Source organism: Agelaius tricolor, unplaced genomic scaffold (assembly GCF_023055355.1).
Source record: "Agelaius tricolor isolate 1412-34295 unplaced genomic scaffold, bAgeTri1.0.p SCAF_8, whole genome shotgun sequence".
NCBI classification, from domain to species: Eukaryota; Metazoa; Chordata; class Aves; order Passeriformes; family Icteridae; genus Agelaius; species Agelaius tricolor.
In genome coordinates this window covers 19,124,547-19,143,497 of record NW_027269268.1, presented here as the reverse complement: position 1 = coordinate 19,143,497, position 18,951 = coordinate 19,124,547, and the positions used below count along the sequence as shown (strand labels likewise).

The 18,951-nt window shown below is 39.8% G+C and overlaps 1 protein-coding gene across 15 annotated transcripts in view; it reads right to left on the bottom strand.

The window, feature by feature from the left end:
- The window catches only part of MANBA (mannosidase beta), a 61,447-nt gene extending 45,431 nt beyond the window's left edge, over window positions 1-16,016 (bottom strand). For 6 of the 15 annotated variants that reach the window (XM_071431828.1, XM_071431827.1, XM_071431829.1 and 3 more), the window contains exon 1: window positions 7,090-7,306. In XM_071431828.1, the coding sequence (XP_071287929.1) occupies window positions 7,090-7,269 (180 nt within the window). In that variant the 5' untranslated portion in view covers window positions 7,270-7,306. Of the gene's footprint in view, window positions 1-1,494; window positions 1,540-7,089; window positions 7,308-13,321; window positions 14,371-14,471; window positions 14,581-15,240; window positions 15,370-15,496 lie in introns of those variants that run through there. The other 9 variants (XM_071431836.1, XM_071431837.1, XM_071431839.1 and 6 more) reach the window with 7 other exon arrangements.
- Window positions 16,017-18,951: the final 2,935 nt, after the last annotated feature.

Sequence of the window (18,951 nt, the reverse complement as noted above, 5' to 3'; positions counted from 1 at the left end):
TCTTACTACAAGGGAAGAGTCAAAAAGGAAAAGCCTTGTTACCTGAATAAAACTGTGGCTTCTGTATTGATAATACAGTGTATTCTCTAAAAGTTAAGTCATCATGAGGTTACAGGACTATAACTGAATTTTAAGACATTCATTCCATTACTTTTGGTGAATATATCTCAGAATTTTATTGAGATGCAAAAGTTAAAGCCAAGAAATGCATATTAATATACAAAATTTAGCCTCATAAAAGAAACTTCACTGAGATCATTGTACTGAGATAATGAGAGGCTAGTATAGAATGTCAGAGACCGTGAAACCCCACAATATGTTCTTTTAAAAGTACATTTTTTAACAACGGTCTTGCTTTAAGATTATATACGATCTTATATATATTTACATATGCATACATATTCGTATTTAACATTACATACTATTTTATTTCACATTATGCTTGGAAAAATGTGCATGTTAAATTTCAGTATTTGCCACTTGTATGTGTGAAATATTTAACAAAAGGCGAGAGAGGAAAGTTGCAAATGCACTACCAATAGCAGACTGTAAAGCCATTTGGTTAATGGTCAAACAATCAACATCAGCAAAGATGCATAAAAGAAACCTGCAAAGATGCATAAAAGAAACCTGCACCATTTCTCCCACAAAAGCACAGATACCAAGATGCTAATGAACTAAGTCCTGACTTCTGGAAAATACAAAACTGGTTGTCTAGCAGGAGAAATGCAGGAATATTTTATCAGAGGCAGAAATCATTGCCAAATGAGCCCTTACAGGAGCTTACAGAGTGACATGTTTAAATCTCAGAATATACTGAAGATCCTTTTTCCTGAAGGAGCTTTCTTCTTTACTAGTCTACAGCCTTCAAACTTCAAGAAATGCACTGACTGCTAAAATAGGTGTCATAGAAGTGCAAATTAGCCCTTCTGACTCACAGGCCCTTTTAGATGGAAAGCTCACAGTTCCGTGTACCTTCATGTAAAAGTTAACAGTTTACTGATATCATTGCTACCTAACCAGTAAGACAGCTCGTATATCACATAAAAGCTGTTAAATGCTAATAGCTGGTCAGCCATTTTAACCATGACAGATGTCGAGTGTTGTAAAATCAGTTGGGCAACGTTCAAGCAATGCTTTTAAGACAATTCTCAAGGTTCAGGAGAAACGCATGATCAAAACAAAGTCCTCTAAGAAAGCAGAATTACTTTACCAATACACTTGTGAGGTTATTGACTTTTCCATTATTAAATACAACTGTTCTGAGTGCTGGAAGATGTAATCACGTAAGTCAAATTGTTTGGATTTCTCTGAAACAGAATTTCATCCCACATTAAATCATTTCACATCAAAATGAAAGGCTTACTTCAGAAAAGTGCATGCAAAAAAAAAAAAAAGACAAATTTAAACCACTTAAAGGCACAGGAAAAAATTGAAAGATGGTAGGAAATAGGCTGCACATCTATTAAATACACTTCACATTCAATAGCTCACCAGCTCAGTATGTTCCTGGAAGCAATTCATAGAGGGGTGGAGTCAACTATAGCTATTTTTAGATCCCACCAAACATAACAGCCTTGCATTTTCCTGCTCCCTGCAATTTGGGGGAAAAATCTGAAGTATTCAAGCTGCCTGTGTTTGTTCCCTGCTCCCAGTCTCAACGCTGTAAGCAAGCAGGAAATCACCCCCTAAGAGGAGGTTAAAAGCTCTGCTACAGATCATCAAAAGGAAGCAATTTCCAGGTCGGCTAGCAGGACATCAGCAGGACTTCAAAGGCACTGGCAGCACTACAATGAAGGACCCGCCAGTGCCCAGATGGAAGCTTCTCCTTGCAATGATTTTAAGGGGATATTGAAAAGCCACGGTGATATAAGCTAAGAGCTTCTCCTGTTAAGCAGGAAATGGATGAGATATGAAAATATGAGAAGTGAGGCTCCAAGCCCAAGGGAGCGAGCGAGTGGGCATACCCTGGCTCAAAGAAAGGACACCTCCTGGTCACCCAGGAGTTCTGAGGGGCATGGCACAAACACCTGAATGACACCAGACAGAGTCAGCTGTACCCAGGTGGAAGATCTGCATGAAGTAAAATGAAATTTAATAAAGAGAACAAAAACCAGATTCCTTTGCCTTACCCTGCTTTTGTTATGGTCTAATTTGAAGTCACCTTACATGCTCTTCTCTCATCAATTAACTCTGCTGATATTTTATCATGTACACCATAAGAAAATTCTGATGTTGTAACCACCAGAATAAAATTTCTAAGTGATGTTTCATGATTTACAGTTTAATGACTCTGCTCTGGGCAACTTCAGATGAAAGCTAAATAGTTAATATTTACCTATCTATACCCATGTGCTCCTTGACATCACAAGTGATAGCAGTCAGGACATTTATATAATTTTCACAGCTTGAAGTCAGGCTGAACTAACAGCAGTGATGAATGGATTGTACTCTCAGAGCGTGAGTTTTGGAAGTTCCTCCTAAAGTAACTAAATTTCAGTAGCTGCTCTCAGAAAGCAGTAAACTGAAGGTCACTGTCAATGTTCAAGATGTGTCACAGCAGAACACTAGGCCAAATATGACTAAAGAGTTAACACAGTAATACCCACTGCTTAATATTACTTGAACACTTGGATGTATTTAACAGACCACTATAAATCTTACCTCTTTTAAAATCACAAGCTTTTGAAAGAAAAAATAAAGTGTCCTTTAATATTTATGCTAGGTTTTACTAAGGGTTTTGAATGTTTGCACACGTGTTCTCACAGGAAAGCAGAGCACCTGTATTTCACTGGAAAATAATATAATCATCAACTATTCCAACAATGAATGCCACCTAACCTGAACAGAACAATAGGACACCAAATGGAATTGTTACCTGGCTTGTTCCAAAAAAATTCTAAGTTGTGATGAAGTGTCAGAAAATAAACAACAGAATATTTTATACAAATGCAGAACAAGCTACAGAAAACCACACCACTTTCCAGAAATGTAGAGCTACCAGCTATTAGTACATAAACTTCTGTCTCTTCTAGTAAGTTTTGATACCCAAATATGACCAAGAGCACTGTTAGCTTCTCTGTCCAGTGTATGCCCTTGTCCAACAGGCCAGAACATGCAGTGTTACCCAGCCCCTATATCAGTATCACACTTGCAGACCTCTCATAATACTCCATACAAGTCTAAGTGACAACTAATAAGACAGAACAGCCTTATGTATAAATGCAAATGGCTGTCACATGAGAAAATCCAGCTACAACAGCCATATTCCTCAGAACTGGAAATTTACAGGAGTCACCTGCCAGCAAGAAATGGCATCGTGCAGAACTGGACAGTATGTGGTAGAGGAGGCTTATTTCCAGCACACAGACTTAATAAGCAAGTTAACTGTGGGTATATATGGCTCACCAGAACAGTGCCTGAAAGAAAATACTACACTGACGGCGGTCAAAAGCAAAACTTCCAAACAAAATGGTTTTGGCAAATCTTTTCCTGGAGCTGCAGGGTTAGTAAAAGATTCACTGCAAGTTTGTAAAATGTCTGCATTCAAAACAAAGCTTTGCTCTAACTTTATGCGAGTGACTATTACCCTTCCCTATTGCATTTCTCATGTGTTTTTTATTTTTAAATGTAAATAGTAGTAAGAGCCACAGTGTCTTAATAAAATGCTATTAAAACAATCAAGCCAAACACATACTCTGATGCAATCTCCTGGCCCTGGAGTTTTTATCATAGTTAATCCAGCATTTGAACTACACTGATTGAATATGAAAGAAAATAATACTTTGGTAAGAAACTCAAGAGTCTTCCCCAAGAGCATTTTTTGAGCCACATGCATTTGGTGTATTCAGAAAGACATGTTTGTCCAATGTATATTTTATGAGCCAGAATAAAGATATGTCTAGAACAAATGCTAAGGGGATCCAGAGAGATGAGTAATGAACCCTCAGCACCAGAGAGGTGTTTTTCAATTCAAGTGTATGGCTTGCACAGCAGATTAAAGTAAAGCTAAAGACACGCAATCAGCTAGAGCATCCCTGTGCAAAAACAGTTTGTGTGTCGACCTAAATTTGAAATGAACCACACAATAATAAATAAATTGCTTGCAGCCTAGTCTTGCAATCTAAGCCACGTTCTGAAGGCTTAATATTCATCAGCCTACCCCTGCTGCCCTCCTTCCCCTCGTTGTGAGGTGCCCACTAAGCTACATTGCTGGAGTAGGCCCTTCCAAATTCTGCTTTAAATTTCTGTTCTGGGTGCTAACCCATTGAAAATCTCACAGGTACAAAAGCAAAGGATGCAGTGAGATTTGCCACTTGAAAATCACACAGAAAAACAGCATGTAGATTTCACCAGGTCGCTGAACATAGGGGTCCTGCTATCTAGAATGATTTTGTTCCCACTACCTTTGTTCTCCTATTTTCTCGTACAGCTTTTCAGATCAATCTCCACTTTTGATCACAAGCTGAGTTACTGATCTAGTGACATCTTCTGTAGGATGAATAAAGATCCTATATTCCATTGCAAAGAGCAAAAGGAGCAAATGAAAAAAAATACCTAAGACCAAAACTTGTATTTAGGCATCTATAATAAATCTCCTGCTTCTATACTTGACACAACACCAAAAAGGGCTGATTTCCAGAGATAATGAACTCTGAAAAAGTGGAGCAAACAGTGCTCTATGCCTCTACAATTAGGGCAGCGTGCATGCTTTTGTATAAATAAGAATATAGGAAAATAGGAACACGATTTTAGGCAGCTGCACTTGAAAACCTTGGGTCACATTCACTGCAGTGAAGAAACCTCAGGACAAACAGCTGAGCCCCCCTCTGGAGCATGAAGCCTCACACTGCAATAATGAATGATGTCACTGACTCCCTCCAAGAGTCAAACAACCCAGGATTGCTGCTTTGTAGAATGCAAAGCATTTAACACCATCTGAAATAGATTTCAAATCTGCTAAGGTTGCTCTGCTGTTTTGGGGAGCATTGATCTGTATTCTATCTTTTAAACAAAAATGAGATTTTAAAACAATTTAGTTATCCAAGTGCAAATTTGCATGAATGCTTCTTTCTGTAAGCTGAGCTTCGCTAAAATAAGAATGGGTTTAAGCTGGCCTTGAGTTACCTGTACACATCTATACATAGAAACAGGTTACCTCATTATCCTGAGCTTGGAACTAGCCAGACACCAGCTGGGTCCAGTCCAGAGATCAAGCAACCACACTAGTGAACCATTTTGATTAACTCAGCACTTCAACAGCAGCATCACCAACTTGGCAACAGCTTCCAGTCCACCAGCTGTACCAGCACGTGTCTGGAGCAAGTTCTTACTTGTATTCAAGCAAACGTGTTCTAAGTGACCACAACCAACCATCATGGATTTAATTAGCCAATCACCCACTGCTGCCCAGCTGGCTGACTAAACTCTCATGCCTCTGTGCAGGCTTGGGATTCTGCCCAGGCACATGAGAGTTCATGATCCTCATTTCCAAATATACTGCTAAATTACAGGTCAGTTTGCAGCAATGCATTTAAATTAGCAATGACATCTTCTCACTTCGTAAGTGTACTTAGTGTGAGTAGTTAAATGTGAGTCTTTCATTACATCACTGTCTTGTGTGCCTGAATCAGTGCATTGGTCACAGTTTCTCCTGATGACTATTCACACTTCTTGCAGGAACACCTCCCAGCACAACCAAACATGACATCCCAGACGTCCAGGTCACCTCGAGCACTTCTGCGTCAGAGAAACCAGCACAGTTCCCTTCACGGATCCTCCACATAAAGTCTCCCTGCCCCCTGCACATTTGACAACTATAAAAGAGCCCTTCTGAAACCTTAATTCTCAATGTCCAAGATGTCACATCACTTAGCACACAGATGTTAAAACAACAGATCATCATAGCTCTGCCTATCTCTTCATAGCACAGTTCTTTCTCCAATGTTGATGCTCTGTATCTGGCAGTGACACTCTGTGGAATCTATTATTAGTGCTGGGATTCCCAACCTGTGCCAAGACAGAAAATGCTAAAATTATCCTGCCCAAATGGTGTCACTTTCTCCTTATACTTCTCTAACTTTAATCAAAGTATAATAAGCTGAAGGGTAAAACCCAAGAAATAAAAAATACAAAATGCATACATCCAGAATGTGGTTTTTAAATAAATGATGCACAAGAACTGCACCATCAGGCCCACAATAAAGGAGGGGTAATATGATATACTCACACCATACAACACTACATTTTCCAGCACAGAACCGTCTTTATCATCTTTATAGATGACTTTGTTAGCTTCACTGTGTTTTATTTCTTTGTTCCAGATACATGTTTCATTTGCCTTGTTTCCTTTTAAAAAGGCATCTTATTTCAACAATGATCCAGTTAGTAGTGCCACGTTTCTTGTCAGGTCTGAGTCACAGGCACCTTATGCTAGTATCAGATTACTTCGCTACCCATCTGCAACTGCAGTTTTGAAAATTTTCCCAAGAAACTGGTTGCTGTGTTTCTATAAATTAAAAAATCTAATAGAGACAAGAATAAACAGAAGCAGAAAAGCTTCTTCAAAGTGTTAAAACAGGAGTTAGTCCATTAAATTTAACTTGTTTCAGACTATACTTTCCTTAGGCAGAATGGGTGTATATGACCTCAACTGTTCTGATAGTCCCTACAAGTTTTACAAGGGCTTTTTAATGGCCTGAATTTCCTAAACTTATTGCATCAACGAGTCAGACTTTAGGAGTATGGGTTTAACTTTCCATTCTTTTCAGGTACCACTATAGGTACGCATGACTTACACGCTGTGAGGGTATTGCGGGTATCTGGTGTCAGCGCCTTGGATGCGTGTCAAAACCACAATCTCACATACTGCAAAGCTTCCATCTGTATCCTCGGCCTTATGCGGGACTGAGCACACTGCAGCCACCAAAGGAAGCCTGGCTGCTGCCCCGGCGATGCCAAGCGAGCCTGCAGTGGCCGGGCAGCCGCCGGGAGGGGGCTGTGTTTTGGAGGGCTGGGTTCTCCCCTCCGAGGCGGGCTGTCCACGGCGGGAAGGGCTGCTCCAAGGCCCGGCTCTCGGGGGTACCGTACCTGGATGAGGCCCTGGCAGAGCAGCGCGGTGTGAACGCAGCCCGGCACCTCCGCTCGGAGCGACACCGAGCCGTTCCCGCTGCGGAGCTGCCAGCTCCCCCGCAGGCTGTGCACCTCCGGGCCGCCCGCGGCCACCGCCAGCGGCAGCAGCAGCACCAGCAGCACGGCGGCGGGACCCATGACTACAGCCGCGAGCAGCGAGTGAGGGCGGTGCTTCCAAGGAAGGAAGGAAGGGAGGGAAGGGAAGGCAGGACGGCGGCGCTGCTGAGGGCGGTGCAGCGCGGCTGCGCGCGGGGCCTGCGGGCGGCCGGGGCGGCGCTGCCCCGGGGCTGAGCGCGCGGAGCAACGGCCGGGCAGCGCTCCCAGCCCGGCTGCGGCGGCCCCCAGCGCACAGCCCTGCCTCGGCACGGCGGCCAAGGGGCGGGTTGGTTTTCTTTTTTCCTCCAAGAGGCACGGCGGAACAGCGATAAAAGGAGCTCTAATACGGTTCCGAATCGCTCAGATGCAGCAAATGCACTCGGAGCTCTAGAAAACGGCAGGGAGGCGGGGAAGGGATGAGGAAGAGCTGTGGCAACACCGCAGTGGGTTCTCTCAATATTGGCTCCCTCGAGTTGTGAGGCTTTTATATGGCCTCAGACTTCCACATTCTTTTTTCCCATAAAATTACAGAGGCATATAAAACTGTAACAGACGTCATGGACATCTCCAAGTAACTGTGGTTTCCTCATAAAGCAGGGCTGTGGATTTAGTGTATAAAAATACAGTAAATTCATCTGCAAAAGGACAGAAGCATCAGCTCCTAAGAAAGAACATACAAGTATGGTTTTCAAATAACACCATAGCTTTCCTGTGTGCCCTTGCTAGGTTAATTCCCTTCATTCACAGCCCAAAAGCAGGAATTAGCAAGTTTTTAAATAGTTCGGTATAAGGCCTTAGCTACTCTCCAGGTATAACATCCATGGTGCTTCATGCTCTGTTCCCTCTGCACCAGGGGGTGCAGGAGCTTCTAGCTCACCTCCATGAACTGGAAATGTTTCACACCAGGTCCCCCCAGATTGACAAGAACAGGAACACCAGAGTTTTGTTTTAGCTCCTGGCTTTCACACAGCTATTTCAGCATCTGTGGGAATCCACCCTCAAATTTTTCTTTAAGGCATGACTGAACATGGTCAACATGCCTATATATTTTTGATGCAAATCCTTTCAAGCTGACAACCCTTTGTTTCAATGCAATATAAAAATGTCAGTCCTTCCATTCATCTTCAATAAAAAGTACACAATCCAGCCACAGGTAATTTTTTTCACCTGTGGAAGCACAAGAGGGGGTGCAATTCTGAGAAATACTGACTCAAAGAGAAAGACAGTAGCTGATCCTTTTTTCTCTTAAAAATATCTCCTGCCAACTTCAAAAAGGGATAGCTGGGACCCAACTTTTAGGCAGCAGAAGGCCATGTGGAAACTTATCTGTTAGAAGAGTTACCATGTGTGTAATTTTAAGACAGAGTAAGCCACATTCAATTTACTGACTAACTGAAATGCTGGTCCCATTTCAGTTCAACTCCCAGCTGTCTTTTAGTGAGATTGCCAAAAAAGGCTATCATCCTAGACTGAGTAACCCCAACTGGCTTTGCATACTGTAGAATTCAGTCAAAATTAGCATCTTCTCACCTTTAAGAGTCCAGACTATAAAATAATTATACATTAATAGTATAAAGCCTTACTCTGTTTCTGTCCTCATCTGTTAATGAGTAATGTTTTCAGGGCAATCAAACATTTCAGTGTTCTTTCCTTAAATTCACTGATACAACACTAAAACCATTTAAACCTTATAGTGCTGCTTGAGAAATCTTACAGGATATTATTTCTCAAGAAGCAGATTTACAGCTGTCAAAAAAGAAACTGCCTTTTTTTTTTTTTAGTAAATCTTTTCCAGCAAGTCATGTGATAGGTTCCCAGTAAGAAGGAAACTGCATTTCAAGATGTTTACTGTACTTCTGTGCTTTGCCTTTTATTCTTTCTGCTTAAGACTGACTGGAGCGACACACACACCAAAAAATCTCAACCTAAAAACAATGCTGTAATTAAGTATTCTGAGAACATGCTGTTTCCTTGTTCAAGGTTTATAATTAAGTTAAATCATGTCTCATTTTCATGTCCCAGTTTTAGGGTTTGTTTTTTGTTTGTTTGGGGGTATTTTTAAACAAATGACATTTTTGCTGTTTCAAGATATGAATTTTAAAGCCTGTGGTTTAATCTTTTTAAATCTTAAGACACAAAACAAGATAAACCAAGTACTTTCTTTTACTGTGTACTATATTAACCCTCTTTCTGAAATACCACAAATTTAGGAGGTTATTACAATTCTTATTTTGTGATACTGCAAGCAGATATTCTTTATCAACTAAGACAAAAAGCTGAAGGCAAAACCATGCCTTTGGCTCTATTAGCATAAATTCAGAGCCAATTCCACTGTAGCTGCCCAAATTCTGCCATGTTAATCCAGAAGTCCTTTGTTTCCAAATGCTATGCAATCTCTATCATTACAACAGGCTGCTGCTATTTTCTCTTTCAAATTCATGTTCAATGAGCTCATGTAAAAGGTTTTAAACAAAAAGGTTCTCACAGATTTGGATGCAGTGCTTCAAGATATTACTGCCCCCACCTGTCCACCCTGTACCATTCTTCTGGTGAAGGTAGACACCTCTGAAGCCATACAGGACTTGTGCTCACAGCAGTCTGTAGCAGGGCATGCTCTCTCTTTTGGTAACTGTGTGCTGCTGAGGATACCACCACCACCACAGACCATTTGTCAAAGATGCAAAGGAACTGAAGGATCATCTACCTTAGGGAATTTCCTACAGATGCAGCAATATCACTGTATGCATGTTTGTATGAGTGTAAATACCTTCAGGCAGTACAGAATATTTATAAGAAAGCCCCACAGTTCCTCAACATAACACCAGACCTCTGTTTTCTGACTGCATCTGCAGAACACAACTACTGTGCAGAACAGTTACCCTCTGCACTGGAGTAAAGACAATATGATGCAGGGAGCTCTCCAGCCATGGATTTCTAAAGGACATTATTCTGTACTTATGTTGCACTCCATCCAAAAGGATGTCAAAAATAAAATGAGGAAATAAGATTGCTTTTAGACATTATTAATACATCACTAGAAGAGAATGTTGTAGCAGGTTATCATGAGCAAAATACAAAGTGACAATCTAAATGGTAGGCCTGGAGTTTCTTTCATAATTACGGCAAAGTCTGTAGGCCACTGCAAGGGGATTTCCTTAGCAAACAAAATTACCCAACACTAACAATCACAAGTAATTAAAAATAAGTATGTAGAAGGGAAGCTACTGCTCCAGGCAAATGCTGTAATGGTAGGGAAAAAGCAAAAATACGTAATAATAACTTCAAAATTTCAGAAGCAGAAAGACAGGTGATGCCTTCAGTATAACCTTTAACTTCATCAGGCATGCTGGGGCGAAAGCCTTTATTTGTATCTCTACATAACATCTTGCTTTGAGATGCACTTAAACCAAAGATTTAAGTGACAGGTCACCACCTTCCATAGAACAGGCACAAAAAAGCCTAAGGATCTTCAAAGCCAGCATGGCCAGATTTCTAAAGTCACGTTATTTAGAAGGTGGAATTCCCACAGCTTTTATTCTTTTAATTTTATAAACAATTTTGAATCAATCCTATTTGTAAAATTATGTAACACTGATCATTGCCATTTACCCTTTGTTTCATAGGCAGCAAAATCATTGTCTTGCACAGTGCTGTCCAAGCTCCCCTTCAATTCTCATTAAAACTTACTTAAAGCAAACAGATTCTCTGGCACTTACAGAAATTAAATACCACAAATGCAGACATTATGAAACAGGTTGCATAGCCTTTCTTAGAGGCTTAAAACTAGACAGTCATCTGTGACCACAGTACAATGTACAACTTGTCCCCAAATGCCTAAAATGAAATCCCTCAACATGTGGGGATCTGTAGGTAGCAAACTCTCCCCCATGATGGAGAGGCTTCACTGAGCCCACATGCGTTGGACTTGACCAGCTGAGAGCAGGACATACCAGATAGATCACACTACATATGAAGCACACGTCCAGCCTACTGTTTTAATGAATGTTTTCTGTGCAGGTGAGTATTAAGAGAATATCAACAAAGGTTTCTAGCTGATAAATTGGATGAGTAAATGTAAATGGATTTGGAGTTGCTGAAACAGCTGGGAGCTTCATTTCTTTTTCTGACTTAAGTGCCTCCAAACAAACCCCTGGGGCAGGTCAGGACCTCTGTTTCTCAGACCTTCAGAGTGGCTAATGCTCCTGGCTTCAGCCCTAGGACAAATTCTGTCCCTTTATTTCTACCAAAATTACTCTCATGCAAGCACCAGAAAATATTCAAAATAACTTTACTGAATACTCTGGGTACTTGAGACACACTTTTTTTTCCTCTTGAAAGATTAATGATTATTTCATCACCTGTAAGAATTTTCAGAATTCTTAATCAACCAAGTTCTCACTAAATCAACTCAAGCCCTACTTAGACAACAGCATAAGCCAAGAGCATTGCTACACAGGCAAAAATATCCACTTGTCTAAATTATTCCAGTGAAAACCCTTGTACATAACGCTACATGCCCTATCACTTGCTGCACTGGTACAAATGTCTCAGGACTAACATTTACAGAAACTGACTCTTGCACATCCATGAGACAGGCCTACTTTAATATGGGCTCTATTTTTTTTTTTCAAATGACTTCATGCACAAACACCACTAAAAATACTACTTTATATATACACCCGTCTGTTAAAAAAAAGCATTATGTGCTTGATTCTCATGGCAACAAAAAGGAAAAGACTACTGCAGTATACAAAGAGTACTGGAAGGATCAGAGAATATCTCAAATTGGAAAGGACTCATAAGGATCATCAAAAGTCCAACTCCCATCTCCTTGGAGGACTGAATAAAACTAAACCATATGACTAAGAGTAACATCTACATGTTTTTTGAACTCCGTCAGGTTTGATGCTGTGACCATTTCCCAGGGGAGCCTGTTCTAGTGCCCAACCACCCTCTCAGTAAAGAATCTTTCCCTAATGTCCAACTGGAACTTCCCTGACACACCTTCATTCCATTTCTTTGTGTCCTCTCACAGTGTCTGACCAGATCTCTTGTTTTGGTATTAGTCAGAATTTTAACAGTCTGATATTTGCACTGGAAGAAGGGAAGGCAGAGAGTAGTTTTATGGCTAGAAACATTAAAAAAAGAGCCTTAGGGATGTGAAAAGAACCTTGTCTCTTCAGCTAAGTCCTTGGTGAGAGAAGGACCCTTTCAAGGAGTGGCCATGCTAAAATACTACTCACACACATTTTGTTTACAGCAAAATTCTCAGCCCAGTGGATCCAAATAATCTGGTGCTCAAATTAGTCCCTATGCTTTTGATCGCTGCTACAAATGTCACTGTTCCATTGAAGAACTCTTCTCACCATGAGGACTATAGATAAGCACAAAGGTAATAACAGCCCATAGAGAGGTTCTAAAAACCACAGGAGATCACTGCCTGGAATCAATCTCCTCCCAGATTGTTTCAGCAAGAGCAAAGATCTTCAGCTAGTCTGAACTATTAGAGATCTAATGAAAGGACAAAAGATGCCATATAGCTTCAACTAAATCTTGTATTAAACACTCAGCATACATTTGGATGTCAACAGAACATTCCACAGAAGTGCCACAATATTCTGAAGGTATTTAAAGTTTTAATTAATGTGTTGAAGAGTGAACAGCCACCTAAGCTTTTGGCACTTTTTACCTATTAGCATAATAAACAGCATTCAGCAAACAACCATTTTCAAAGGTATGGCTTTCTGAGGAAAGGGTTTCTTCATCACAGGAAGCTATCATGACTCCAGAATGTTATTAAGCACTTAGAAGGTTCAAGATGCAAAATTATCTTGAGTACTTATCTGTCAATAAAGGCTCTATTATGTTGATTCTCTCAGCATATTTTCAGTACAGTTTATCAACAGTGGTCATATTGAGAAATAGTTTTAAAGGCCTGAAAATGCCCTGAGGAATTTCAATCACATCAAAAAGATACTTAAAACTATTTTAAACACATATTTCAGGAAATTCAGTTTAATGAAGTACCTCAATATGCCTAGCAAGTTGACAAGTAACAATTTTTCCACAGTAATCCCTTTGGAGTACTCCATACCTGGTCAGACACATGAAGATTTACTTGGAGGACAGAAGGGTGCAGCTAAGCTTCTCCTGCCACCTCCTGCTCTCACAGTTAGGAGTGGACAGCTTAATGCTGACATAAGAAAGTCACTCATTGTTTACTGAACATCTTGGTGGTAGCTTGAACTTGGAGGTTTTTCAAGACCTCTTTTGTTGTGTTCTCTCATTACCAAACATGCTGAGCCACTGTTTATCCTTCCAGCTTCCCGGCAATGACCCATAATCCTGTAACCACCAACTATTATTGCTACTTCCGCCTAGCAGAACTCCGAGAACAGCTTATCAGTTTGCTGCAGCTGGCTCACCAAGTACAGCTGGCTGCCCTCTCCTCTGTCCACACCCTAAATTATTCATGATGTGTGTGTCAGCATATGCTTCATGGGAACTTCTTTTTAAAACCTCATTGAGGCTCACAACGCTGAGCTTTCACCCTTCACTGTGTCTCTGTACATTTGCACTCTAGATTCCTAATCTTAACACATACATGGTCTTTGTTTTACCTGGATTCACATAACTTAAAAACCTAAGGAAGTTTCCTAGTCAAGGAGGGCTGATTGGTCAACTATAACCTATTTCTGGATCTGATCTCTGCACTGGGAACTAGAGATGTAGCTTCAGTTGAACAGCAAAGTGCAACTTCTCACCTTCCTTTTCTTCTCCCCTCCCACCCCTCATAAAGCACAGCATAATGCATGTTTAAGATATTAAGATGTCACACCAGTCACGTTAAACAAAAAAAAGGGAAAGAAAAAGGCTGTTTCAAGTTAAATTTTGCATCCAGAAATTTCAAGATAACTGCTCAATGCTTCTCCACAAACCTGTCTTTTCATGTTTCCACTCTGAAAATTTGGAACGTTTTTGTACATCAGTTTTATCAGTATTGGAAAGAATATTATGTGTGAAAATATGATTCAGGGTTACCTGCATTTTTTCAAAGCTTTTCTTATACAATTTATAGTTAAGCCAAGAAGAATGTTTTTTTACTTCTCAGTTTATAAAAAAATAGTTAAGGCTATGAAAATTCACATCCTTTGCACCAAATGGTAATTCTCAGTGTGAAGGGCAGGACATATGAAATAGGAGAGGACAAAAAGAGCTAAATTAAGTAGCAACCATCTACCTACCTCCTCTCTAATTCAATTGCTTTTGATTGTGGGATGATACCTTGAAGTGCTGCTTTCAGTGAATTTTGAATGGATTCTCAGGAAACATAAATCATGCTGTAAACAAGAACTTAAGAGATACCCTCATGAAATACAATTCAAACTGTAAAAACAGAACAGTTAGTACAACCAACCAATAAAACCAGGGGATCATGATTTGTTTACACAAGAAAGTTCTACCTCTTAATGCTGGTTAGACTCATCATCTGCACTTGTGCTCTGGCAGCTTGTTACTGAGCTTAGACCAGACAGACATGCTTGAAAGGTGCAGTACTTTAGCCAACAGAGATTGAACACCACCAGTCCCAAATACTATATTCAGTTCTTCAGCCAGCACTAATCCATTCTAGAAAAATATCACTGCCATGTTCCACTAGGTTTGTTACCTGAGAACTCCTACAGTCACTAACAGTGATCCTCTCCTCAATGTTGTTCTGAGTAGAGACACAAAATCTAGAACCTTATGAAGAGAACTGGACCTCTTACTCCAACAAAAGCATTCCAAACCTTTCAATAGCAAAAAGAATTTTAAAATGGTTATATTGAATAGATCCTTCAATTACTGAGGTATCTGTGAATTAATTTTCAGCATTCACTGTCAGAGCAGGATTAACACTATGGCAAGTAATGTGCAAAGTCTGTTTTAGCAAGAGTATCCTTCCCTAAAGAATTAACAGTTTCACACTGAACAGTGATCTTGCCAGAGCTATGACAGATCTTCACTATTTACCTTCATAAATTTGCCAGGAAGAAGGGATTACAGACTCACATTAAGTTCTCTATGTAAGGTTGCAAATTGCAGTTCCTCCTTTAGATCTCAAGAGGATTAGAGCTGCACATTTAGTACAAAGTTCTGTTCTAGAACATTCTCTAGAAAATCCCACAAAGCAAAACCAAAACAAATTAACCCCCCCCCCCCAAATGACTTAACAGTTTCATTTTTGATTTGCATCAAAGACTGTAAGATAAGAAGTGCTGAGGCTTACCTGGCCAGAGGGAAAAAAACAAAACAGGCTTGACTTACAAACAAGCACAGCTTCTCCTCAGCGTACATGAAACTACCATACTCAGTGTCTACAAATGCTTTCTAAGAGAACATCACTTCTTAGGCAGCTCTTCAAAACACAAGTTACAGCTTAATTTTTGCATTCCCTCTAATGAAACATGAGATCATATCTGAGACTAAACTTGAGTCAGATTCCCATCCCTGATAAAACTAAAGGCATTTTGAAATTCTTTCTCCACAAGCCTGGTCTGCCAAAGCAGCTGAAGCAAAGCCACCAGCCCAGCTCTACAGCTAGCATTCCTCCTGTGAGGATAACCTTGTATCACCATCTTCTAAGCAACTGTTCTTACTCTCCAGGTTAAATCTGTGATGGGAGAATGCACAGTTAACGTGAAGATTAATGAAGTTTAGGCAAAAGCCAGAATTACCTGATCTGCCAAACCTAGAACTCCTAAGTACTCAGAGCTTGAGTATTTATGCTTGAAGTTCCTGAAGGGGAACCAATCTCAGCAGAAGCCATCTAAGGAGAGGAGCCTACTCTTCCAGAGCACAGGAACAACCCCAGAGATCAAAGATCAGTATTAAAAGCTGTTGAAAACCAAAACAGTCTGTTCAACTGTGTATCCTGATAAAGCTTTGTCCCATCATGAATTAAAATCCTTCACTGTTTAAAGAAGATACTGAAGTCTCACCAATACTTCTAATGCATAGGCAAAAATACCCCAAACAAAAGCTATTTTGGGCAAACAGGGATGTTTACCAGAGAAATTTTCAAGTATAACTTTACACAGGGCTGTCTTATCAAACTCACTATTTCACTTCTGGCACCTATCACTGTGAAGATTATGCCTGTCACCTCTTCTAACCTACCCAAGACACACAGATGCTCTAGAAATAGTTACATCCCTTACTCCTGCTTATCTGGGAGCTACTGAACTCTTCCCCCACAACTGGCTGACATTAAACCAACCCCTGCAGTACAGAAAAAGAGACACTGACAACTTTGAACCATCCCTGCAGAAGACTGAGTGCTAAATGCACTGCAGACCAAAGTTACTGTGGAATTTACTGCTGCATTAACCAAGAATGCCAAGTCAGTTTACAGGCATCAGCTAACCTTCACAAACATCAGTTTAGGAACTGTTCTACACTACATACACCTGCAAGAACTCTGTCTGCACTCTGAACTGGTTTTCCAGTTAAAGGTTATTCTGAATTGCTATTCTCTGTCAGACTAAGATGGACACTTAAAATTATAATTTATCAACTATCATATTCCAGATTATTTTGAAACTAGTTGTTTTTATACTAGAATGCATGAATTGAGAGCAGACCATTTTCACTTCACAGTAATACAGGAAGCTCTTACCTTTACCTTCTGCACCTCCCCTTGACATCATGTATTTATGCATTTTCCGTGTTCCCATGCTTTCTCTGCATTAGTCCTTCCTGCACTGTTGCCAAAATACAAGCCCTCAGCCTTACACATGAAGTATTTCAGCCACAATTCAATCTGCCTTTTAAAATATGCAATTGCTGATTATGATCTGAATCCAACTGTTCTTCAATTTATACCTACTTAATATTTATATTGAAGGTGCTGGGGAAAAATACCATCCATTCAATAACACCAAAAACCAGAAAGCAGATAAATCAAATCAGTACCTTATTTTTTTCACATTTGAAGAAATTAGTATAGTCTGTGTTCTAGTAAAATAACCTTCATACCTTAAGATCTTTTACTGATCATGCATTATCTCATTCCATTCTTCTAGTGCTAATTAGTTTAATTTAAATAAAGAGGGTTTTGTCTTAGTTTCATTTTCATGTATGAAACTACAAACAAATCAGAGAAAAACAACTACCTTAATGTTTTTTGGACAGCTATAAACACAGCAAGAAATCTTCAGCTAAATTCCAATTATGTTCTAAGTTTTACCAAGAATATGCAGACTAAAGACTTCTGAATCACCAGCCACATTTGATGGACCCAAGGTATCTGCTTCAGATGATAATGCCTGTTAAAACACTATTTTTTAAAGCAATGTAGAGTTTGAAATAAAATTACTAGAGAGAAAAATTGAAGGGGGGGGATAAAAAAAAATACAATGGAGTTATTTAGAACATTTCTGGCTGTATTTAAACCCTCATGTTATCTGCTGATTAATGCTAACTTCTGCATAAACAACTATCCAATCTAACAGGACTGGTACTGTACATCTGCATATCCATGGTTGTCTTTTAATCATTTGCCAGACTTTAGTTCCATGCCTCCACAGCAACAAAAACTTGTTGCTGTGGTCTGCTTAAAGCCAGGTTTTTCAGAAAAAGTTATCATCTGCTATCTTCATATAAAACTATGGCACAGTGCAACTGAGTAGAATGTTTTTACTCAAGCGTGCAAAAACGTGTGTAATTCATTTTGTAACAAATACAGATGCTGTGTGCATCAGAAGACAGAAAAACCAGGAAAATCTCTAGCCAATGCCACAGATCAAGTTTTTCCTGCATCCTGAAAAGACTTTTTTGAGCTTAAAACCACTCAAGGTTTTTCCAAGTGAAAAGTAAAAAACAGATTGCAATCGTGTTGTTAAATTCAAACCCCAATTAAACACAGCAAGCAATCTTAAAAAAATTACTGCAGAAAGAACACTGTAGTTTCTTTCCCTGTTATATGTCTTGGCTTGACATTTTGTTCTCTATACTCGATCTCAAAAGTCTTTGAAATAGATTTTGTTTAATCCAAATTTTCTAGCATGAAGTTGACCCCACTGAAGCTATTACAGCATTTATCGTGACAAAAGAATATTTTACCACAGCAGAACAGGAAAATTCACATTTCCAAACCCTTCACTTTTTACATCAAGTTCAAATGGAAAATTTTGCACCCTCCCTGTGTTTCAAAGGCACCAAGATCCACTATGTAGTTTTTAGACTACCGGTGGTTTTGGTAGGTACTCACTGAGATAATCACCAATTAAGCTCTTTTTTTGGTCTTAGAATTCTTCTTCACCATATCCATATTAGCTCCTGTCTACCAGCTCCTCCCCTTGCCCACTGCTTGATGAGGAAGCCCAAATGTAATGTTAGGACAAGAAGCCTGTACCAGAGAGGACTGAGTCTGCTTCAAGGACAAAACATGTCCCATTTCCCACTTCGGACCTTCAGCATGCTTCCAGAACCTCTACAATCCATCCCCATTCTTTCGTCAAAGTTTACACTTGCTAATTACAAAAAATTATTACCTTAGGAACATGACAGATGCAAAAAAGAAACAGGTACTGGTCCAAACAAGACTTCTGTCTCCCATGTAATATTTTACTATTTTTATTTCTTCCCTGACCCTTCATCATGCACACTTCCTTGTGTTCTCTAACACCCGCAGTCTTACACCTCACAAAACATCTTCCTAGTTGATCATATAAGTGATTTCAG